Consider the following 19,641-nt stretch of genomic DNA (forward strand, 5'->3'; position numbering starts at 1 on the left):
CTAAACTAATATCGATTTCAATAGTCTATTTGTAGTTACTCGCTCAATTTGGCGAAGATGTTTCAGTTGCAAGAATGACTGGTAACTAGTGTGGAGAAAGCATAACTAGTCTAAATTCATCACGTGGAAATCCCGTGCATACGAACAATTTCTGAGGCCGGGACAATGTGTGAGGGCGAATCAAGCAGCACATCTTACACGGTATGTACGTGTACAAGTAATGATCAACACTTTGCTTCATTACCTTCGAGCCTTGTGTAGACGCAAGATTTCTCTTTGCATGCTCACAGTGGTATCAACATTAATTTCTGATGAACTCAAAAGTAAGATTACTTTATGTATACATCATCAAACCTTTATTTTGTGAGTGGATACACTCAAGGGACCAGCGAGAGCAAAATGCTCCATGTATTTTTGATCTGGTCTTCTTTGAGTACTCGCGGCAGTTGACCACAGCTGGCGCTGTTTTCATTTTATTTACACTTGGCACACCGCTCGGCTCGCGATGTTCTTTCTCTCTTACAATGGAGTCAAATCGCCTGCCACTCTTACCCCATGATGGACCTGCCACGCAGTACTCATTTAGTCACGTCTACTCGACTGTTACCCTTTGCCATGTTTACTAATTGTCATAAGCATGAAGTCGTGACATACGTGCAATCGAGGAAGCACAATCTTCTGAGTTATGGACCCCACGGTTTTACGATTGGTTGCATGAGAGCACTCCAACATGAATACAGACCTCCCTAACATTATGGATACATCTTTACCACCTCATAGATTCAATACTTGTGGTCTTTTCATACATTGAATTTTTGTCATAATGTATGGCTTTGCTACGTGATTATTTCTCTCTGTAAAGCCTGTGACTCTTTTAATGTTTTCTCTTAAAAAGTTTGTAATACAATGTTATTCAATTGGTGTAAATTCTGATTCATCAAGGTAACGTTAAATAAAGGTATAGATATGATAACGGTTTGAAGTCATATCAATTGACTTTTTCTTCTTAGTGTTGATTTAAAAAAAAATAACACTATCATTGTTTTGGTGTGTATACGACACTGCAAATGCATTAATCATATACGTATTCTTTGAATACGATCATCACTCTGAATTGATTGTATTTTCTTCTTCGCTTTTAACCTTCTATTTCGTAGCTGCATAGGAGCGAAGTGAGTTCAACTCTTATTCAAATTCTGTATCATTGTCTTAGATATGTGTTTGAAGCAAACAGTAAGCAAGCAGTGCAGTTTCATCGTAAAAGAAAAACCCATATCGTAGCGCGAAGTAAAAAAAAAAAAAAAAAATGTTCTTGAGATCACAGGCTACGTGGCTGCCCAGAATAGGGGTAACTAAATTACAGAAACAGCTTGGACCATTGTCCGAAGACATGGATTAAGAACAGTGTATTGATGATTTTCGTTATTGCAAGAGTTTCGCAAATGTGTACAATGCTGGAGCAGTTGTCATTTCATTTTTCAAAATTCTCCAATTATTCGTATGGCATTTCTCTTAGCTTAAACGCTTATTTTTTTTTCTCAATTCCCTTTTGTGTTTGAAGAAAGATTTGGTTTTCCTAAGAAGAAGATGTTTTGCTCCTTCAATCATACTTACATGATTATTTTTGCAAACACGATAATTGCAAGAACAATGACATGTGACTTTGTGGCCGTTTCTCATGAAAGTTGTGTCTGGAAGTGTTTCACGTTGCTCACTAGTGTCCAGTGAAGTGCACTTAATGTAATCATGCCATCACTACATGACGTCATGCTTACTTTTTAGATTTTTTTTATTGCGTTTTTTTTTTTGGTGCTTTCGCCCATCGCTCATTTTTTTCCCCTCCGCTTGTCAATAGTCTTGTGGCAGTGAGCACCAGTTCAATATTATGTGACTGTGAGCATCAGCTCAAACATGTGACCGCACCAAAATTCACTTTTGTTCAAATACCACTTGCACTCGTCGATGTTACTAGTTACGTAATTCCGTATTTCTATTCAATGTGTAATGCAAGAACTAACCAATGTGCGACTCATAGAAGGCTCTTAGGCACGAAATGCTTAATTTCAGTTGGTTTGATCCATGAACCAGTAAAAATAATGCCGATAGAAAGAGAATCTGCCTATGTGATCAAGCAATATGTCAAGCGTCTCATAACGTTACAAAATAGGAACCATCGGAAAAGAGTGTCTGACTGCTTTAGATATTGTCGATATATTTCAGACAGTAGCAACTTCAAGCCATATGTTTAGTTTGGCGTTGCTTAGTTTTGAGAAGATTTGCAATAACGCAATATGATTATTGTCGTAGTAGTAATGGTGTTAACCGTTTATCAGTACATGTCGGCGTTGTACTTTGGAAAAGTGATTCGTTTCTTTTCAGTTGCTTTATGCCATTTGTTTTTGTAATGTATTGCACATAAAAGACAACGCTATTTGAGTCATTATTTGGCTTTGACCAAATGGTTCATATTACCCTTGTATATTACGGTATTTTTCGTTGTTCAAAGTGATGTCTGTTCAATGTGTACGTTAATCATTATGGAGATCATAACGCGCAATGATTTCCAGGAGTAATGGATATTGGTTTGGCGCAAGTTTGCCTGGATTTTCACGCTTTCCGCTGCACTAGCTGCTTAACCCTTTATGTGGCAGGGATTTTGACCAATGTGTACAACGCTATGGAGTTTTCTCAGTCAATCGGCATTCAGAGCACACACAGTTTTACCTGAATTATACAGCAAATCATAATCCATTTCCACCGTCATACGAAACCATTTTCAACGATTTATGGCTCTTTTTCTTATTCACATTTTATTGTTCAACTTTTTTTGCAAAAATATGAAATTTAGTTATCCAGTTTGAACGCAGATTTGCAATAGTTGTGTTATCATCATAATGTCTGTCTGTGTGTTCATCAGTGGACATATCAAATATTGTCAGAGGCAATGCACACGTTCTTTTTTATTGTTATTTTTATGCTTTATTTCGTCCTTTTCTCAGAAGATATTGTGTATAACTCTGAACTTCATCGTTCTCACGTGCTTTCGTTAAGATGTTACAAAAGTGTTATGTCCCAGCTGTGTACCTAAACGTGATTAGCACTTGCCGAGCGAAGTCGTCAAATCAGCCCCATTCGTTGTCATTTGCTTCATTTCATCTTTTTTTTTTCCTTGAAAAAAAAAATCAATATTCCGCTATTTTTTTTTTCAATTGTCGTTACGCTTTGTGTGTCTTCATGCCATTACAAGTCTTAAGGCTCGTAAGCCAGTTTTGTTCAGTGATAAAGGTGTGAAGTTCAGAATTCGTTCCGACTCTGTAGGCCTGCATGTGTGACAGAGGATGATTAGAATAAAACATACCTCATTCAACTGCTGAAAACTTGAAAACTGTGCAATATTTCACTCACAAATTACACTCTGTGGTGTTACATTGACGATGGTGATTTGTTTCTGTGACAAATAATTACTTCGTCTCCAGTATTCACTCCCTTTCAACTTGTCATTCAAATGAGGAACAGTTCGTTAACCTCTCCACGCGTTCACCTTTTCACCCCTTTCTAGTAATGCATGACTTGTCGGAGTATTTACGTTTACGTCTTTCTTTGTCTTTCTTGGTTGTTGTTGTTTGTTGAGCTGTATGATGTATTCTTTTCTATTTCGTTTCATTATTTTTCCCTCAAGGTGGATTTCCTGCAGCGCAAATTAGCGCAAGAATCCGACGAGAAAAGTCAGGAAATAAAAGAGAAGGTTGGTCAATGCATGCCGGCAATCATGGAGATAACAGTCTGAGCATGCGCGTTACCATGTAGTCATTTTTTAGAGACTGTGACCCCTTTTTCATCCCATGTTGCCCATTAGCTTGTATGGACAAAATCATGTTAGCAGTAACCCATTACACGACCTGTCACGATGGTTGTCTTAAGGAGTGAAGCAGTGTACCACTCTCCCTATCATTGGGTGACGTCATCATCTGTACACGAGACTTAACAGTTTTGAGTGCTCTGTTCGGCAACTAACATTTGGCATGTCCAGCTAACCTTTGATTATACGTTATACTACAAGGAACGGACGACTTCCTAACACCACACTAACGTTGGGTGTATCTATTGCATAACTTCGTGACAACATAGACACGGGTAGTTCATCTGTAGATTAATCTTTAGTTTTCTTCATTTAATCATGAATTATCGAAATGCGATGTGGAGACGATGTGATTTGGAATTACAAGTATGCAGAGTCAGTAGGAGATATTCAAACGAGTTTTTTTTTACATCGGTTCCACTCAACAGTATGACCAAGAACAACGCTAGACGTTTGAAATTGTGCAATTCACATTCGCCGTATACATCAATCATGTTTCACTAGGTGATTGGATTGAATTGTCCAGAACAGATAGTGTTCTGATAGTCGTGTCCCATAAGGGTCTTTGGGCATGTTTGGTAAAGATTCTTTAGAACAAGAAAGATGGTTAAATGACTAAATTGAAAGCGTTGTTCTAAAAAGATCTTGAAACGTAAGAAAACAAAATTAGCATGAAATGCTACGATCAACTTTCTGCTGACAGAGGTAATGAATGAAGCATTTTAGAAATGAAATAAGAAATAACCAATGCTAAGTTTGATGAACAGAAGATGAGAATAATGAGAGCAAAATGCAAATGATTGATTATATACAACAATGACAATGTTAATGCTATTACCGATAGTACTAATAATTATGAAGATGATGTTTAAGATGACGAGGATAAGTATAAGTAAATAACAACAATAAGCATATTATTATTTCTAATTATTCTTATGCAGTGATTTTTATAAAATGTTGGAACTTGCAGTCTGCTTCGTAAACAGCATGAAACAATCCACAAAGGACTTGTTTGTTGGACAATGGTATGATGATATGACAGAACATTGTGAAGGTCCGTCTTGCTACTAATACTGTTTGAGAAAGAATTTTTGAGTGTACATGAAAAGACAGCCGGAACATACGAAAGGGACTGTAGGGACGAGTTCAAAACAATAATTGTTAATGTAGCTTTTGATCCACATTCAGTTAATGGAAAATAGCTTACATAACTGACGAATCCCAACTGATGTTAAATGCGATGGCATTTCTTTGGTCGTGTGAGATTTAATAACCCTTTATTGGGAAAGAAAAGAGACGTTTCTGACAGTGAAAGGTAACTCCTTTTCTATAATGCATGAAATCGATGGTCTACTCTCCCTTGTTAATGCATCCCTTTGCTTGCTGGTCATGCTCTAATGCTCAGTCACTGTCTCACCCACGGGAGCCGGGATGGGGTGGGGGAGAGGTGGGGGGGGGGGGGCTATATAGGGTGGTGGAATAAAGGATTATTTGTGGCTACTCCCTGCTGGAGAGAACAAAGTGTCCCACAGTGTGAGAAACACAGTGTGAAACACAGTGTGAACACTGTGTAAAATCTCTTCACACTCAGTCTGTTAATAATTCGAGCGTTTTAACAATGTGAACACAATGTGAGTCATCAATTTACAGTGTGAAACAAAGCATTACTATGTAAACACTGTGTGAAAACCTCATCACAGTGTGAAGTCATCTTCACACTGTTAAATTCGAGCGTTTTCACATAGTCGACTATATGAATACACTGTGGGACACTGTGTTCTTTTCAGTAGGGCTGGCAGTATACGTATGGTATCATCGAACGCGATGTGGACGTCGATAAAATAATGGTCTTTACGAAGCTGCATCTGAACTTTGTATCGAAACTCTCTGTGATTTTTTCCCCGAAAATGTGGTCATATTCCTCGAGGGGAATGCATGCAGAACATGATGGCAACAGAAGAAAGGAGTGCTTTGAGTGTTCATGAATACATGGTCACGCCGGGGCAGTTAACAAATTTTCTAAATGCGAGAATATCGAATACTATAGTTGAAAATTTTCACTCGGCATCTCTTTTAGTGGTGCTATTTATTTGTTTATACAGTTAAATAATTGCCATTGGATGATGCTCAACTTATATTATTCAATCTCTATGCCTATTTAAATGCCATTGACTTATTGTTTTCTTACTAACATCACTGACAAGAAAAATTGTATATAACTGAACCACTGAATTTACAGTATGACCATTGGTTACAATAATCATCCTTGTCGCCATTTTGTACTGCAGTAGCCTATATCGTATTCCAGACGTAATCCGATTATTGATCATAATATGTAATTGTATGTTTGGCTTAGACTACAGTCATGACAACAGATATGCCTTTGCCCAAAATGTGACAGTATTCTCATATATTAAGTGTAAGTGCATTTACAAACTGGATGGAGGGCGATAATTATGAAATGACAAAATTCAATGAACTCTGCAAAATTCGTCAGAAAACGAAACTGTATTTACCTGTTTGTAATTTTATGCCATTAGCCGGTGTGGTACCCTCAGCACGCTGGTCAGTAAAGAAGAAGAAGAAGAAGAAGAAGTAGAAGAAAAACACACCTCAGTGGAACCGTATGAGGCACAAACTACGACAGAGAAACTACAGAGAAACCAACTAGTCCTAGGTTTACTACCACAAAACAAACAATACCTCAACCGAAGAATAGTCCCTGTTATCACTTCGATTTGATTTATGTGATGACATCTTTTTGTCCTTTGTTAGATGCAAATGATTTCAACGTCTCCCCCGTTCTTTTCAAATCCACGCGGCAGTATTTAGCCAAATGTGAAGGCAACTGACTTTGTCCGGAATGGCTGCTAAACGAGAACAAGAAAACATCCTAGAATTTTTTTCTTTCATACAATGAAGTAAGAATTTGGGTCTAATTTCTAATCGCGTTATGTAAAGTTATTTTCGTCTTGAAAAAAATTACTGTAAGTGTTTTTCTTGCAGTTATGAAATTTAATAACCACTTTTCCTAACACTTGTATAGATCCCCCCCCCCTGCGCTTTTTGTCGCTATATTATTCACAAGTCGTGGAAATAAAAATCTGAGTATTGAGAAAAAGAAATTTCATGTGAATGATCACTGAATTAGAGTTAGGAAATATGCCAATGATTGATTCGTTCAATATTCTTTGTAAGATCGCAGTTCAAAAAGAAAGTAACTCTTTCTGCGAAAGATACAAAGCGCCATCTACGATTTGGCAAATGTCAATAATAGCGAGTGGATGTCATCATTGAGGATATCATACAAAAACATCAGGAAGTAAGAGAAAGAAACAAAAAAAATCTTCTCTCGTTGGGAAAGAGCTGAGCTGCAAATATCACCGACATTACCCCATGTCATCATGCTTTAAACAAAGATGGTTAAAAAGAAAGTTTTATGATTATTTTGAGCTACAGACGAGAAAACCAGCGCAACGGTGAAGTCATGTGCGATTTTGTTTTTCAATGTCCAGAAAAAATACGGTACACTTTTAGGCGCTCAGTCTTTTGTTTGCTTGTTGTTGGTTTTTTTTTTTTCTCTTTTTTTTTCCTTTGTTTTGTTTTGTTTTTTACTGTAAGGCGCTCAAACACATTGGGATTGTGATGAAGATGATGATGTATTTTGGTATTTTTGATGTGCATCAAAACGCCATGACTGTCATATCGTGTCATTGATTCATTGATTCTTGCCGCTGTGTTCTGTGGATGTTCATGTTTCTCCCATGCCTTCACCTAATCGCCATCCTCGCTTTTTGTCCATTTTGGAAGTCAGTGCTTCTCATTTGTTATGCAGTTTCGCATTGCAAGAAACGTTAACGATACATTTCTAACCCTATAACAGATGCCTGTTATGCCGAAATTAAACTCTCAGTTGTTTCATACAGAAATATTGATGGACAGTGATTACTGCTCATATCAGAACATCAAGTTGTCACATTTAATGTCTGCATTGCATCACTAATTGATCATGGGCCGTAGCTCAGCATCATCATTATTGTTCGTGTTTTGCATCTTGTATCAAAAATTAAGGTTTTAAATTGTCTCAGCATGTGATTCGACGCCTGTTATAGGGTAGGGATTAGTCGTCCGGCGTCATTTTTTTACAAGGTCACATAAATGTAATGTTTGCACGGATCTCAACAGGTGAACATTGAAATCTTTAATTTAAGAACCACACCGTTGTCAGCGCTCCGGGTGTGGTCAGAGCAAGTGGAGTTCAGCTGTAGACAAATGTATGGTAGTCTTGGCAGTGTTAGAAGTTGTCAGTTGGGGGCGCTCTTTACCTTTCGTCAGGACTCATGCAATCACAAATTCACGAGTCTATCTGAATCCTTGATAATGTCAGATCATGCTTTTGGGAAAGATAAAAATTCTTTGTCTCGTTTGAACAGTTATATTTTTTCAGCTTGCTTTTAATAAAAAGGATGCAGACTTTGAAGTACGTACTTTTATTTTTGTTTTAAGTCTGTTATGATGTACCTCCTCATCATAAGTGGAATTGTGAAACATTCCGTGAGGCATTGTCACCTAAACGTGCAGAATTTTATATCACTTAGTTCTTGTCATTCCCTCAGGCGCGCATGCTCCGATCGGCAGCATCGGCCGACGCCCCGTTCGAGTACGACATCTCCGCCCTGCTCAACGACCTCCAGGAATCGACGGAGCGCGAGCGCGACCTCCAGAACCAGCTGCAGCTCGTGGAAGAGGAGAGTGACGTCATCCGGAAGAATCTCAACGAGGTCGAGCAGGAGAAGGAGGCTCTCGAGTTCGAGCTGGAGCGGTTCAAGATGCGCTTTGGCACCTTGGAGGAACCCAAGCGACCGGACAACAATGGCAAGGGCGTGGCCTCGGAGAAGGAGGCGGAGCTTCGCTTACAACTCATGCTGGCCGAACAGGAGGCGACTGTGATGAGGCGGAAACTTGTCGAGCTGGATGCGAAGAATGAGGAGCTAGAGGGCGCTCTTGCACGACTCTCCGAGCGTCTTCCCGATGACGATGATGCTGGTATTGCTTTTACGCCACTACAATTACAGAATTAGAAAGATGCTAGAAGGCTCATACAGGTTCTTAAGCATAGCCTCCGTTCGTCTTCTGTTTGCTTTCGCGACTTTGATGAAAGTATTGCTATTATTTAGTTTTGCTGAACCCTATGCCGATTTGCACGGCATTTAAGTCTACCAATCGTTTAAAAAAGAAAGAAAAGAATGAAACGTATTCACAAAGATCGAATACTGAGCAAGATGGCAGCTGCGTGGGTTTGGCGACACCTTGATGTGTGCTCTGTGAAATGTATGAGCCTTCTATGTCTTTCTATTTCTTTGTTTTACACTCTCCTTAAGCTCCTCCTCGGTTTTCTAACATAATTGAACCTCCCAACCCGCTCCTCCCAACGCACGTATGAAAAATCCCGCTATATTCATAATCCATCGGTAAGAGCAGGGTGCATAACCCGGTGAAAGTGGTCTATCCCAAATACATAAAACTGATCCTCGTGTAAGACAAGCTAGCCGATGGGTCTAGCCATCTTGTTAGATGGTTAACAAAAGCAAACAAACGAACAAATGAACAAACAAACAAACAGCGACACACACACAAACACACAACAAACACATTTTTCACCACACCGACGTCGGTCTTTTTTTTTTCATACTTTTTTTTCTATAATTCTGTCTCATCTGTATATTCTTCATTCTCGGATCCATTCCCATTTTGCCTTCCTATCTGCACCTCCTTTCCTTGTCTCCTTTCCTTTAGACACTGCTTTTTTTTTAACCAACTCTTCAAGATCAGTTAGCAAATATGAGCTACGGATTCTTCAACTTTACAGTGCAAACACCCATAGCTTATTCTGTGAGCAAAGTGTGCGTAAAGGAGTCTTATACTAAAAATCCTTCAGCATCTTCTGATGAGGTGACAAAATTTGGAGGCCTGTGAGAAATAAACCAATGAATTAGTGCTTGTCTTTGATACTTTAGGCAGTGCATCATTCTCACAACGTGTCTAATTCTTTCTCAAAAACATCCCTTTCTCTAAATTTGTTTTCATCGTCTTATTTTCAGTGAAACCAACACTGAATATGGGAGTTAGTGTTATCATGAAATGTCAAAAAGGACAATGAAAATTATAGGGACCAGCTTTCCTAAATGTTCTAGCGGACCTTGATTGCCAGTCATCCTGGATCTTACTGTCTTGTAAACAGTGCCTATAATCTTTTTCCCTGTAGGAAAAATGTAGGACAATAAAATTTGATTCCCGATCATAGCTTGTGATTCTTAAATTCTACATCGTGACTTGAAAGGATCTCACACCTGATAGCACCTTGTATCTTGTTCTTATGGATCTGTTTAGTACTGTTTCCATGGTGACTGTAAGTTTATAAGATCAAAAAGATGATATAATGATTAATCCCTCCTCACATTAAATTTATTGCCAATTTTCTTGTTTTTGTAGCAGTGCTTCCGCCGCGCCAAGCCCCTGTAGGCGAGGAGGCAGGACCCAAGTCCAGCTCGTCCGAGGGAGGAGAGGCCAAGATTAAAGCTCTTCAGAGTCACATCGACGAGCTCATGCAGGAGAACGAAGGTCTCCGGACGAGAGTCGAAATGTTCGACGACGTCGACGCCGAGTATCGCATCAACCCCGACGAGCATATACGAGGCGAGCCCGAGCTTCGGGCGAAACTACACCAAGCAGAACGGACGATCACTGCGCTCAAGAAGCGGCTTGTTGACAGTGAGTACGAGGGTCGAACGCTTCAGATGGAGGCGGAGTCGTTACGTAAGCTGGGGCAGATAGCCGAGGGCGGAGGCGGTGGAGGCGGGAAGCACCGCGGGAAGTCCATCGAGACGAAGCTGCGGGCGCAGGTCTCGCTGCTCAACACCGAGGCCGACGCCATGCGACGACAGATCGTCACCTTAGAGATCCAGAACGAACAGCTGCAGGACGAACTGGAGAAGCAGATGCAGAGCGCGGCCAGCGAGACGATGTCATCGGCCGAGACCGACCGTGTCAGACTGGAGGCCCTGCAACAGAAAATCGCCCAGCTAGAGGAAGAACTAGGTGCGTATTACGCTAAGGAGATAGCTCCCATCACCCCGACGTCCCCTCACGTCTCGGAGAGAAAACCTCTCCAAGAACCAGGTGTTAAGAGTAGGAGTCTAGAGACCATGCCCCACGTAGTGAATGAGTCGTTCCCAGGGCATATGACCGATAGTCTCACAGTGCCACAAAGGGAGACTAAAGAACTAGTTAGGGCAGACACTCCATACGCTGAAGACCTCTCCAACCCACCTTTCCTGCAAACCTCCCCAAGTAGTCTTTCTTCACCTAAAGATCGGAAGTCGTTGTTAGATAAAGGGGTTGAAAAGCCACCAATGCCATCTTCTCTAATTAAACAAGGGACTGGAGGAGGAGATGGAGGAATTAAAGATCACGAGTTTTCCCTCAGGGTTCCTACAGACCTTGGACAGAAACCTTTGTCTAGAGACGCAGAAACATACAAAAATGGCCAAAACAATTCCACTCTCGAAGCTGCTTTCCCACAACTTTCTAGTCCAAGACCCACATTTCCCGGACTACACGGCAAAGGTAAAGGGAAAACTGAACTTCCATCCATACGCTTCGGGAAAAGTGAATTTGCATGCACCTTTAAAAAAGATCCTTCAATTTCCAAGAGTAATGATAGCGGGCCAAAAGTTCTTCGTAACAAGCAAATAAATGGTAACTCAATACAAAGTAAAATTCCCATAGAATCACAAGGGGAGACTCGTGATAATCGTACTAAAGAGACACCGAGCTCATTAGAACCAAATCAAACATGTATGACTGATGCAAAAGACAAAGGAACGCGTGAAAACAAAGTGCCTCATGAAAAGGACTCCGCAGCGATCTCTTCCAAAACGAACAAAGCTAAAGTTGGTGGGCCTCCTTCAAAAACCTCTTCCGCTGGAGAAGGGAACAAGGGAAAGTCAGAGATGGAGAAGAAATTTCTGGCCATAACTGGCAGAAGTCGCTGGCAGGGTCTGGTCAAAAAACATTTACTGCCAGTTGACGAAAGCGATAATAAAGCTGATTATAACCAGGGGCTCATTCCCGTTACTGCTGACACGCAGCAATGCAAACCAGCATTCGGGAACAAGGGACCAGTTGGTACCAACGTGCCTTCCAAAGTTGGACAAAAGAACAACGCCCCTCCCGCAGTGCCCCCTAAACCGTCCGGAGACAAACCAAAGAAGTCTGTGCCGGGATCAAAACTTTGGTAATCTTCCTACTAAAAAATCTTTCCAATTATGCGAAGCCAACATTAAATAAATAGACAATGTACTTTTTACATACATCTGAACCCTCAATCCGAACCTATGACTTAGGGTACCCAGACATCTTTTACATAAACAGATGGGAAGTCAGAATATCTTGGAGCTTGCTGGTTTAACTGCTAGAGGCTCGGGCTTGGTCTCTTATTACACTATCTTGGGTCAGATCGTAGCAGTGTGCGATAACCTACATGCTACTAATAATTACAACCACCAAAACAGGAACAATGACGAAAGTTGTGAGATACTTCGGAAAAGTTTTGGGAGATTGTCAGGAAGATACGAATATCATGTACTGTAAGTACACTGAAAGACCAGACCCTGGCACCCACCCCCTCTCCCGACGAAGTTAGTATCATACAGTATCCTTCAATAAAATTATAACACGAAATTACTACACCTTATCCAGCAAGTATGATATCATTCTATGCGGTTCGAGAAAAATGGGAGAACGTTCTGATCATAAATTTGATGTTTGCGCGGGAGGGTAGTTGATGCGGTGATCATGGAAACTCTATGGTTATGACATTGGTACTCTCTTTGTAGGAAGAGTGCCGTTATGCCATTACACTGGCAGATTCTCGCCACATTTATTTTACAATACGTCATAAGGCCAGTGTAAGAATACAGGCCGCGTGTATTGATTAGTTCGAGTAGTTGGTATGCTTGTTCGATTGATTTCTGTCTTTAGGAAAAAAAAACAAAAACAAAACAAAACAAAAAGCATTGCTATGTACATCAAACTTTGTAAGAAGTAATTGGGTCAATTAGAAAATAGCGTACTGCAGTAGTTGAAGTTGAAGTTGAAGTTGAAGTTGCATAGGAGCGAGGTCTAGATCACTGATACAAAAACATAAACGTGCACAGTCTTATTACAGTACTTTCATATTTACAAACAAACAATCCATCAAACAAACAGACAAACAAACAAAAAAAAAACTATCTTGCTGCAGAAGGTGAATTTGCATAGGAATGAGTTGTAGTTCACCGGTAGAAAAAACTGAAATTTGTACATTGTTATTACAGTACTTCCATAATAAAATTAATGAAGAAAAAAAAAAAGAACGAAAAAAGAAATCCGACAATCCGGCAACCAGCCAGCCTACTCCACGAATTTCATTCAACACTCTTATTCTTGGCCATCTTATCAAGATGTCTTTGTACTCGACATATTTCTTTTGCTGAATCAGTTGTTTTATTTATTGATTGATTGTTTAAGTACATTTATTTTCAAATCATCAGTTCATATAGTTATATTATTCGTTTCTTTATTTTATCATCTGTCCTGTTATATTTGAATGTGGCATCAGGAATACTGAAGCATAATCCCTAGTTAAGGACACTTGTGATTCTAAGTATTTCAGCACTATTTTTTCTATCTTTGACAGCGCTGCACGTCACGAATATTCTTGAAATGATTTATGTTCCACTATTGTACAGTGGTTTTGTTTTTTTTAATGCTGTCAAAGATATATGGAACAAACCGAAACGAAACCAAACAAACAAGTTAGACAAAACTGCAAACACCAGAAAACAAAGAATGAAGGTATACATGCCTGTAGTTTGTTTGTACCCTCAACGATTCGATTATCGGCGTTTTTGCTGTATCCGTAGAAGTATAGATATCTATACAGACTTCTGTCCACGTGAAACCTGTGTTGACGGGGATGTACTCTGTTTTCTGATTTTACACGGAGTGCGTCATGTTCCCTTTTTGCATTCCTACGACATGTATCAACAGGTCTATATTTCTCTTTTCTCTCCACGGTTTTAACCCATACTAAAAGCTGTGAAGTGATTCTTGTGCATTCAATTAGCTAACACTGGAGGATTCTAAATGATTACGGAAACATATCAGTATTACATATCTTGTTTTGTCAATTCACAAAACCACATGGTTGAGAGCTGAGCAGTAACATTGGTGTGTATTTTGATTATAGATAATATTTTTCTCAGTTTTATCATCATGTTACTATGTTTTTGTCTGCCCCTGGTCAAGCTTTATGTTTTACGTGAGATCATTCAGCCAATTTCTCGCATTTGGAACTGTTCCATAGACTCATTAAACTGGTAAACGGTTGGTGTGGATATTGAAATCGTAGACGCGGACATTTCTGAAATTGAGCCATTGCTAGCGTAATGTTATTCAGTATAATTTGTGACGTCAGTAGAAGGTAGAATAAGAGACTGATTATAGCCGTGTTTTGTTTGTTTGTATTTATTTTTTTTTTTGTGGGGGGGGGGGGGATGGGTTTTTTCGGTGAAATGAGTGAGAATGGCATAGCCGGCCAATTGCCAACATTTTTGTGCTTAATCGGCATGTCAACGATTTTGTTTGTTCAAATTCATTAAACGCTGGCGTCCAGTTGTTTTTATCCCAACTGACTGACAAATTGCCCTACATCAACGTGAATACGCACCACATTAATCAGTGGTTTAGTAGTACCCATGATAAAAGGAAAAACAATATTTTATAATTATTGTTTTGTTATGAAAGGAATGTTAAAAAGTTGTTTTGATATCGGAACGAATTTTATTGGTACAGTGCCTTATAGCATCATAATATATTTTTTTCTTCGTATGATCTTTGAAGGTTTGCATGGTGGTGAGATTCAACATTTTTACGGTACACCATGTGACAAGTTTTGTAAAGGACTGTAGAGAGAATATATGAGAAAAGTGTAAAGGATGGGAAGCAGAGTCTTGTAATGGTTGTGAATTGGGTGTAATGCAAAGGTGGAATGTGGATAGTGTTTCAAAAGACCGCAATTCTTTGTTAGGAAGTGGAGTCATGGGGAACGATCACCATCTTGTGAATGCCCTGGTAAGAACTGTTGGGTTATGTTTGTTACAATGGTTTGTTATGAATATTATGTTTTCTTAGCTTTGAAATCTCTAACCCTCGTCATGTATAGCACCTGCGAGATTTACAATCATTGATAGAAACATAGATATACTTCTTTCATAGTATAATCGTTTATATTATAAATTATTACTATTGTGATATCTGCTATTTGAGAACTTACGGTTGTCGCCAGAGAAAGTAAGAAGAGCTATTACTTTGGAATGTGTGCATGACAGAGAAGTGGATATGTGTTCTATTATTGTATCTTTGTTATGTCAAGTTAGATGTATAAGAATATCAGCTTGAACACATTTTTTTTTTCTTTGTCACCAACACATGTGACTCAAAAGAAGTGCTTATGATAACTTACAAATGTCTTCATGCATCGAAATGGATTCCACAGAGCTGTATTAATCTGTTCCGAAAAGAAATATAGTGTGAAAATATGATTCGTAGTACTTTTGACTGCGTGAAATGATATTATGGTCGTGCACAACGAAAACCATGTACTCGAGTGCAATGTGTATCTAAAGGCTTGTACAGTATCGCGAAAGATTTTGAACATATTCATAACTTATTGCTGTGTCGTCACGTTTGTGTCTCATTTATCAAAAATCAATTATTTGAGAAAATAACCAGTCATGTTAACTAATAACTATGCAGTAAAGTGATGTTATATGTTACATTAATTACTGTTTGTGCAGTGTTGAGCATGCAATCACATTAAGAATATCAAATACATGTACAAACGACAAATTCAGTAACTCATTTTGTTGGTTTTATGTTTTGCCTCGTTTATTAATATTAACAAGGAAAAAAAAAATACTGGACTGGATGAATTGTATAACTGGGTAACCTCAATCAGCGAGTTGTTACGACTTACCGTCTTACCTTTTGTACAGTAAAACCTACCTTAACGACCGCGTGTCTATAACGGCCACCTGCCATATAAGGCCGTAAAAGATATCCCTAGTGCAAAACTATGTTAATAGGCACTATCTGTAGCAGCCACCTGTCTGTTAACGGCCACTTGTTTTCATCTTCTATTGATGACTGCTCTAGATAGGTATGATTGATACTATCACTCAAAGAGGCAGGACATTTTTTCGAGGTTATGAATATGTTATGAGTACTTATTTTTCTTTGAAGATATATTTACATAATTTTTGCAGTGTTTTTTTTTTTTTCTTTATTGCTGGCTGGGATGGTTTCTTTGTTATGTTTTTTTTTTTAGATTACGATAACATTATGTTAATTACGTCATTATGAAATGGAAATTCAAAGAAATAATGGTGTTCAATGTAATGTCACTATGTACATGTATGCAGACGTGTGTATAACTTCAATAAAGATAAATCATCATAGGTATATCGACTGATATATTCCTCTATGTATGTCGCATGCCACTTTCTCTCTTTCAACGTAAAATTCTTAGTTGCCACCAATGAGATCAATCTACTCAAATATTCTATTTGTATAAGTTAATGATAGGAAATGTGACGATGAAACCAACTACAAATGGCGATATTTTGAGGAGTCTAAAAATGTAAGCTGATCATTAATTGAGATGTTAAGTGAACATAATAATATACTTATTAGAATAAAATAATGTAAATACGGTCTGGAAAGATATTACTTAGACTTACATATCTTTCTTGTTGTGTTGTCAGCATGATTATACATAGTTTGCCATCGCTGTAATAGATAATCGTATAATACAGTCTTATAAAGAAGTGGTACAGTGACAGTCAGTGAGTAGGCCCTCAACGTTGCTTAGTGCAAAATGACTACTAGTATTCATCAGCTCATTCATGGCTTATCTTTAGATACGTTACTCAGTAAGCTTATAAACAGCGCCATCATCGCTGTAGCTAAGGCAAACTTGGGGGGCTATTACGAAACCATCCCTGTCGAATTTCTTCAAGAATTTCCCGTCATGCACTGCGATGCCTGTCGAAGCGGGCGAATGGTATCCGAAACACAATTGGCTAATTACCTCTTTGAAGTCACATGGCAGTGGTAAATGAATCCTTTTGGTATGCTATCGGTACATCATCTGGTAGCGTACTTAGTGAGGTACAGGGTGTCTCAACATGGAAAGCTGGCCAGGGATTACCATACTCGCCTCTCACTGCAGTCACATTTTAAAGGCCAGACATAATGTTGATATACAGACCAAGTAAGCTGTGGCCCTTCTTAGAATTCCTGCGATCATGCTATTTGTAGTTTCAATCATGATGATATTGTATGGACCAAATAATTCTGATTGATATTTTTTTCCCAATGATATTATTTTTTTTTTTAATTATGAGATATCTTGTATGACTTTTTGTGTGTTTGCGTGTTACTCATCATGCATTACTTCACTCTTTTATACTAGCTGTTGTATATAAAGATGTCACTGGCAAGAAAGAAATTCTGGGTCTGTACTTTGTCTGTAATCTGATAAAAATGCAACATAGATAAACACTTTTCTTCTTCTTCTTTTTTTTTTGCCCACCCTGTACTGTGGAGAAGGAAATGAAGCTGTTTACATGTGATGATATGATTACCATTCACTGTTTGACACGTTATCTCGTTTACACTTGGAAGTTGTCACTTGCATACCGGAGGGGTATACATGTCGCAGCCATCAACGAATTCCTGTCTACTATCACCATGCATTATTACTATGAGTGAGTACCGCTCAGCAGCTGGTATGAGTGACGCACTATGCACTATCAACTATCAACTATTCACTCGTCAACGACTGGACATAAGTCTACTTTGCGTATGTCGCATGCTCACGGGTCGTCAGAACAAGTTCGTCTTTGTAATCACCCCCAGAGTTCTGTAAGTGTTCGCTACATACGCCGTCACAAGACGCTATTGTATTGCGTCTGTACCTTAATAAAATGTCAGTATGGACGGCTGGGCACAAGTCTATTCGACGCTACCATGTGGACACATCAATGGGACAACATCTCGTTATACCAGCCGTTTCTTTAATGCCACAAGGTCCAAGAAGTGCAGACGAACAAAGTGTAAACATATGACGACGCTGATATGGAGAGGGGGAAAGCAGTGACTGAGTTTGATGAGGATGGACAGAGATGACACACACTGGAAGAGCAGGATGAACAAAAAACAGAGGCGCGCCTGGGGGGAAAATGAACAAAAAAATGGAAGAATGGATGATGAAGCATGAATGAGAACAACATTCAGTAAACAAGATAACATTTGCCTTTTGTAACTTTTCTTCCGAGAGAGCTAAAATGATGCATATAATAATGCCAGTGAAAAAAAAAAAAGCATTGTTAGCGAGGTGCACAGTAGATATATCCCAATGTAGTTTGAGGTATGGACCCCTTGTGTAAAGACTAATTGGAGCGCACAATATATTGATTGCAGGTAAGGTGTGGGTATATAGCTATTGGCGCCTTGTGCAGAGGCTAAATGCAGCTGTACGCGGACATCTGGAATAGGAAATGAAATACATCTCGAAGCCCAAATGTCATATCGGATGTGTTGGATATATCATGAGACGGCACGACTAGACCGGTCCGGTCTACAACACAGGCCACGTAATTGGAAGACACAGTGGGCATCTCATATTTGATTCGGTGTGGGGTGGGGTGGGGGGGGGGGGGGGCAGAACTGGTAGGGATGATGGCGACTGTGGTGTGTGGGGAGGGGGTGGGGAAGGGTGACAGTGGCGTTCGGTAAGGGGAGGGTGAAAGGTAACAGCAGTAAAAGGTCTCGTCGCGGTGTGATAGACAAATACGAGCAGAGCAGACAGGAGGAGCGATGTGTACAACGTGGACGTAGCAAACACATCTCCATTGTTTTGCACTCGCCTTGGCCAAATCGTTCATTTCTTTTTTTTTTATCATTATTATTTTACTGATCATCAAAGATACTGTACATCACTCAGTCATGAAATAAAGAAGTTAACTGCAGGATTTGCCTCTCAAAATCAACAACTTGTAATGTTGGCATAAATCATTATGTCAACGCTTCCGTGTTATCTATTGTTGCTATGTTGTTGTTCCCCCCCCCCCCCTTAAACGGGTATGTAGTGTTACGACAGTATGTCTATATCTTGATAAGATAAGAAAAACTTATTGAATGACATTAATGCGATTTGCCAATCTCATTAGTAATTTGAAACTTTTTAAATCTGACTCCATGAATACATGCATCAAGGCTTTATGGAAACATAATTGATCCCAATTGAAATTGTCAGGTTTCAAGAATGTACGTAAAGTGACAAGCTTCATTGTGCGAATTGTAGATATTTGTGAAGAAATGACGTCATGAATGAGGAATAATTCGGGCATTGTCGATGTGGCGTAAATATATCTACAGGGGTGCAATTCACTATTTTAACTGCCACGTATTGACATAAACTGGTCTGAAGTAGGGATTGTAGTTGGTGCTGAAACTCACATGGTTGTAGGTGCCAAAAATATTTGTTGAGGATAAGATCGAGAGATGGGGGGTCGCGAGGAGTGAGATGTTTTTGGAATGCGCACTCCACAGAGATCGATAATTCGACATGTGTTGTCACACTTGGTGGTAGTACACTATGTTCTCGTCCCGTAAAG

General features: G+C 39.3%; 1 protein-coding gene across 1 annotated transcript in view; it reads left to right on the top strand.

The window, feature by feature from the left end:
• The window catches only part of LOC140240200 (uncharacterized), a 135,380-nt gene extending 123,221 nt beyond the window's left edge, over positions 1-12,159 (top strand). The window contains exons 3-5 of the mRNA XM_072319995.1: positions 8,476-8,905; positions 10,352-11,485; positions 11,852-12,159. Coding sequence (XP_072176096.1) covers positions 8,476-8,905; positions 10,352-11,485; positions 11,852-12,159 — 1,872 coding nt within the window. The remainder of the gene's footprint in view (positions 1-8,475; positions 8,906-10,351; positions 11,486-11,851) is intronic.
• The last annotated feature ends 7,482 nt before the right edge of the window (positions 12,160-19,641 follow it).

The sequence above is a fragment of the Diadema setosum genome, chromosome 16 (assembly GCF_964275005.1).
Source record: "Diadema setosum chromosome 16, eeDiaSeto1, whole genome shotgun sequence".
NCBI lineage: Eukaryota > Metazoa > Echinodermata > Echinoidea > Diadematoida > Diadematidae > Diadema > Diadema setosum.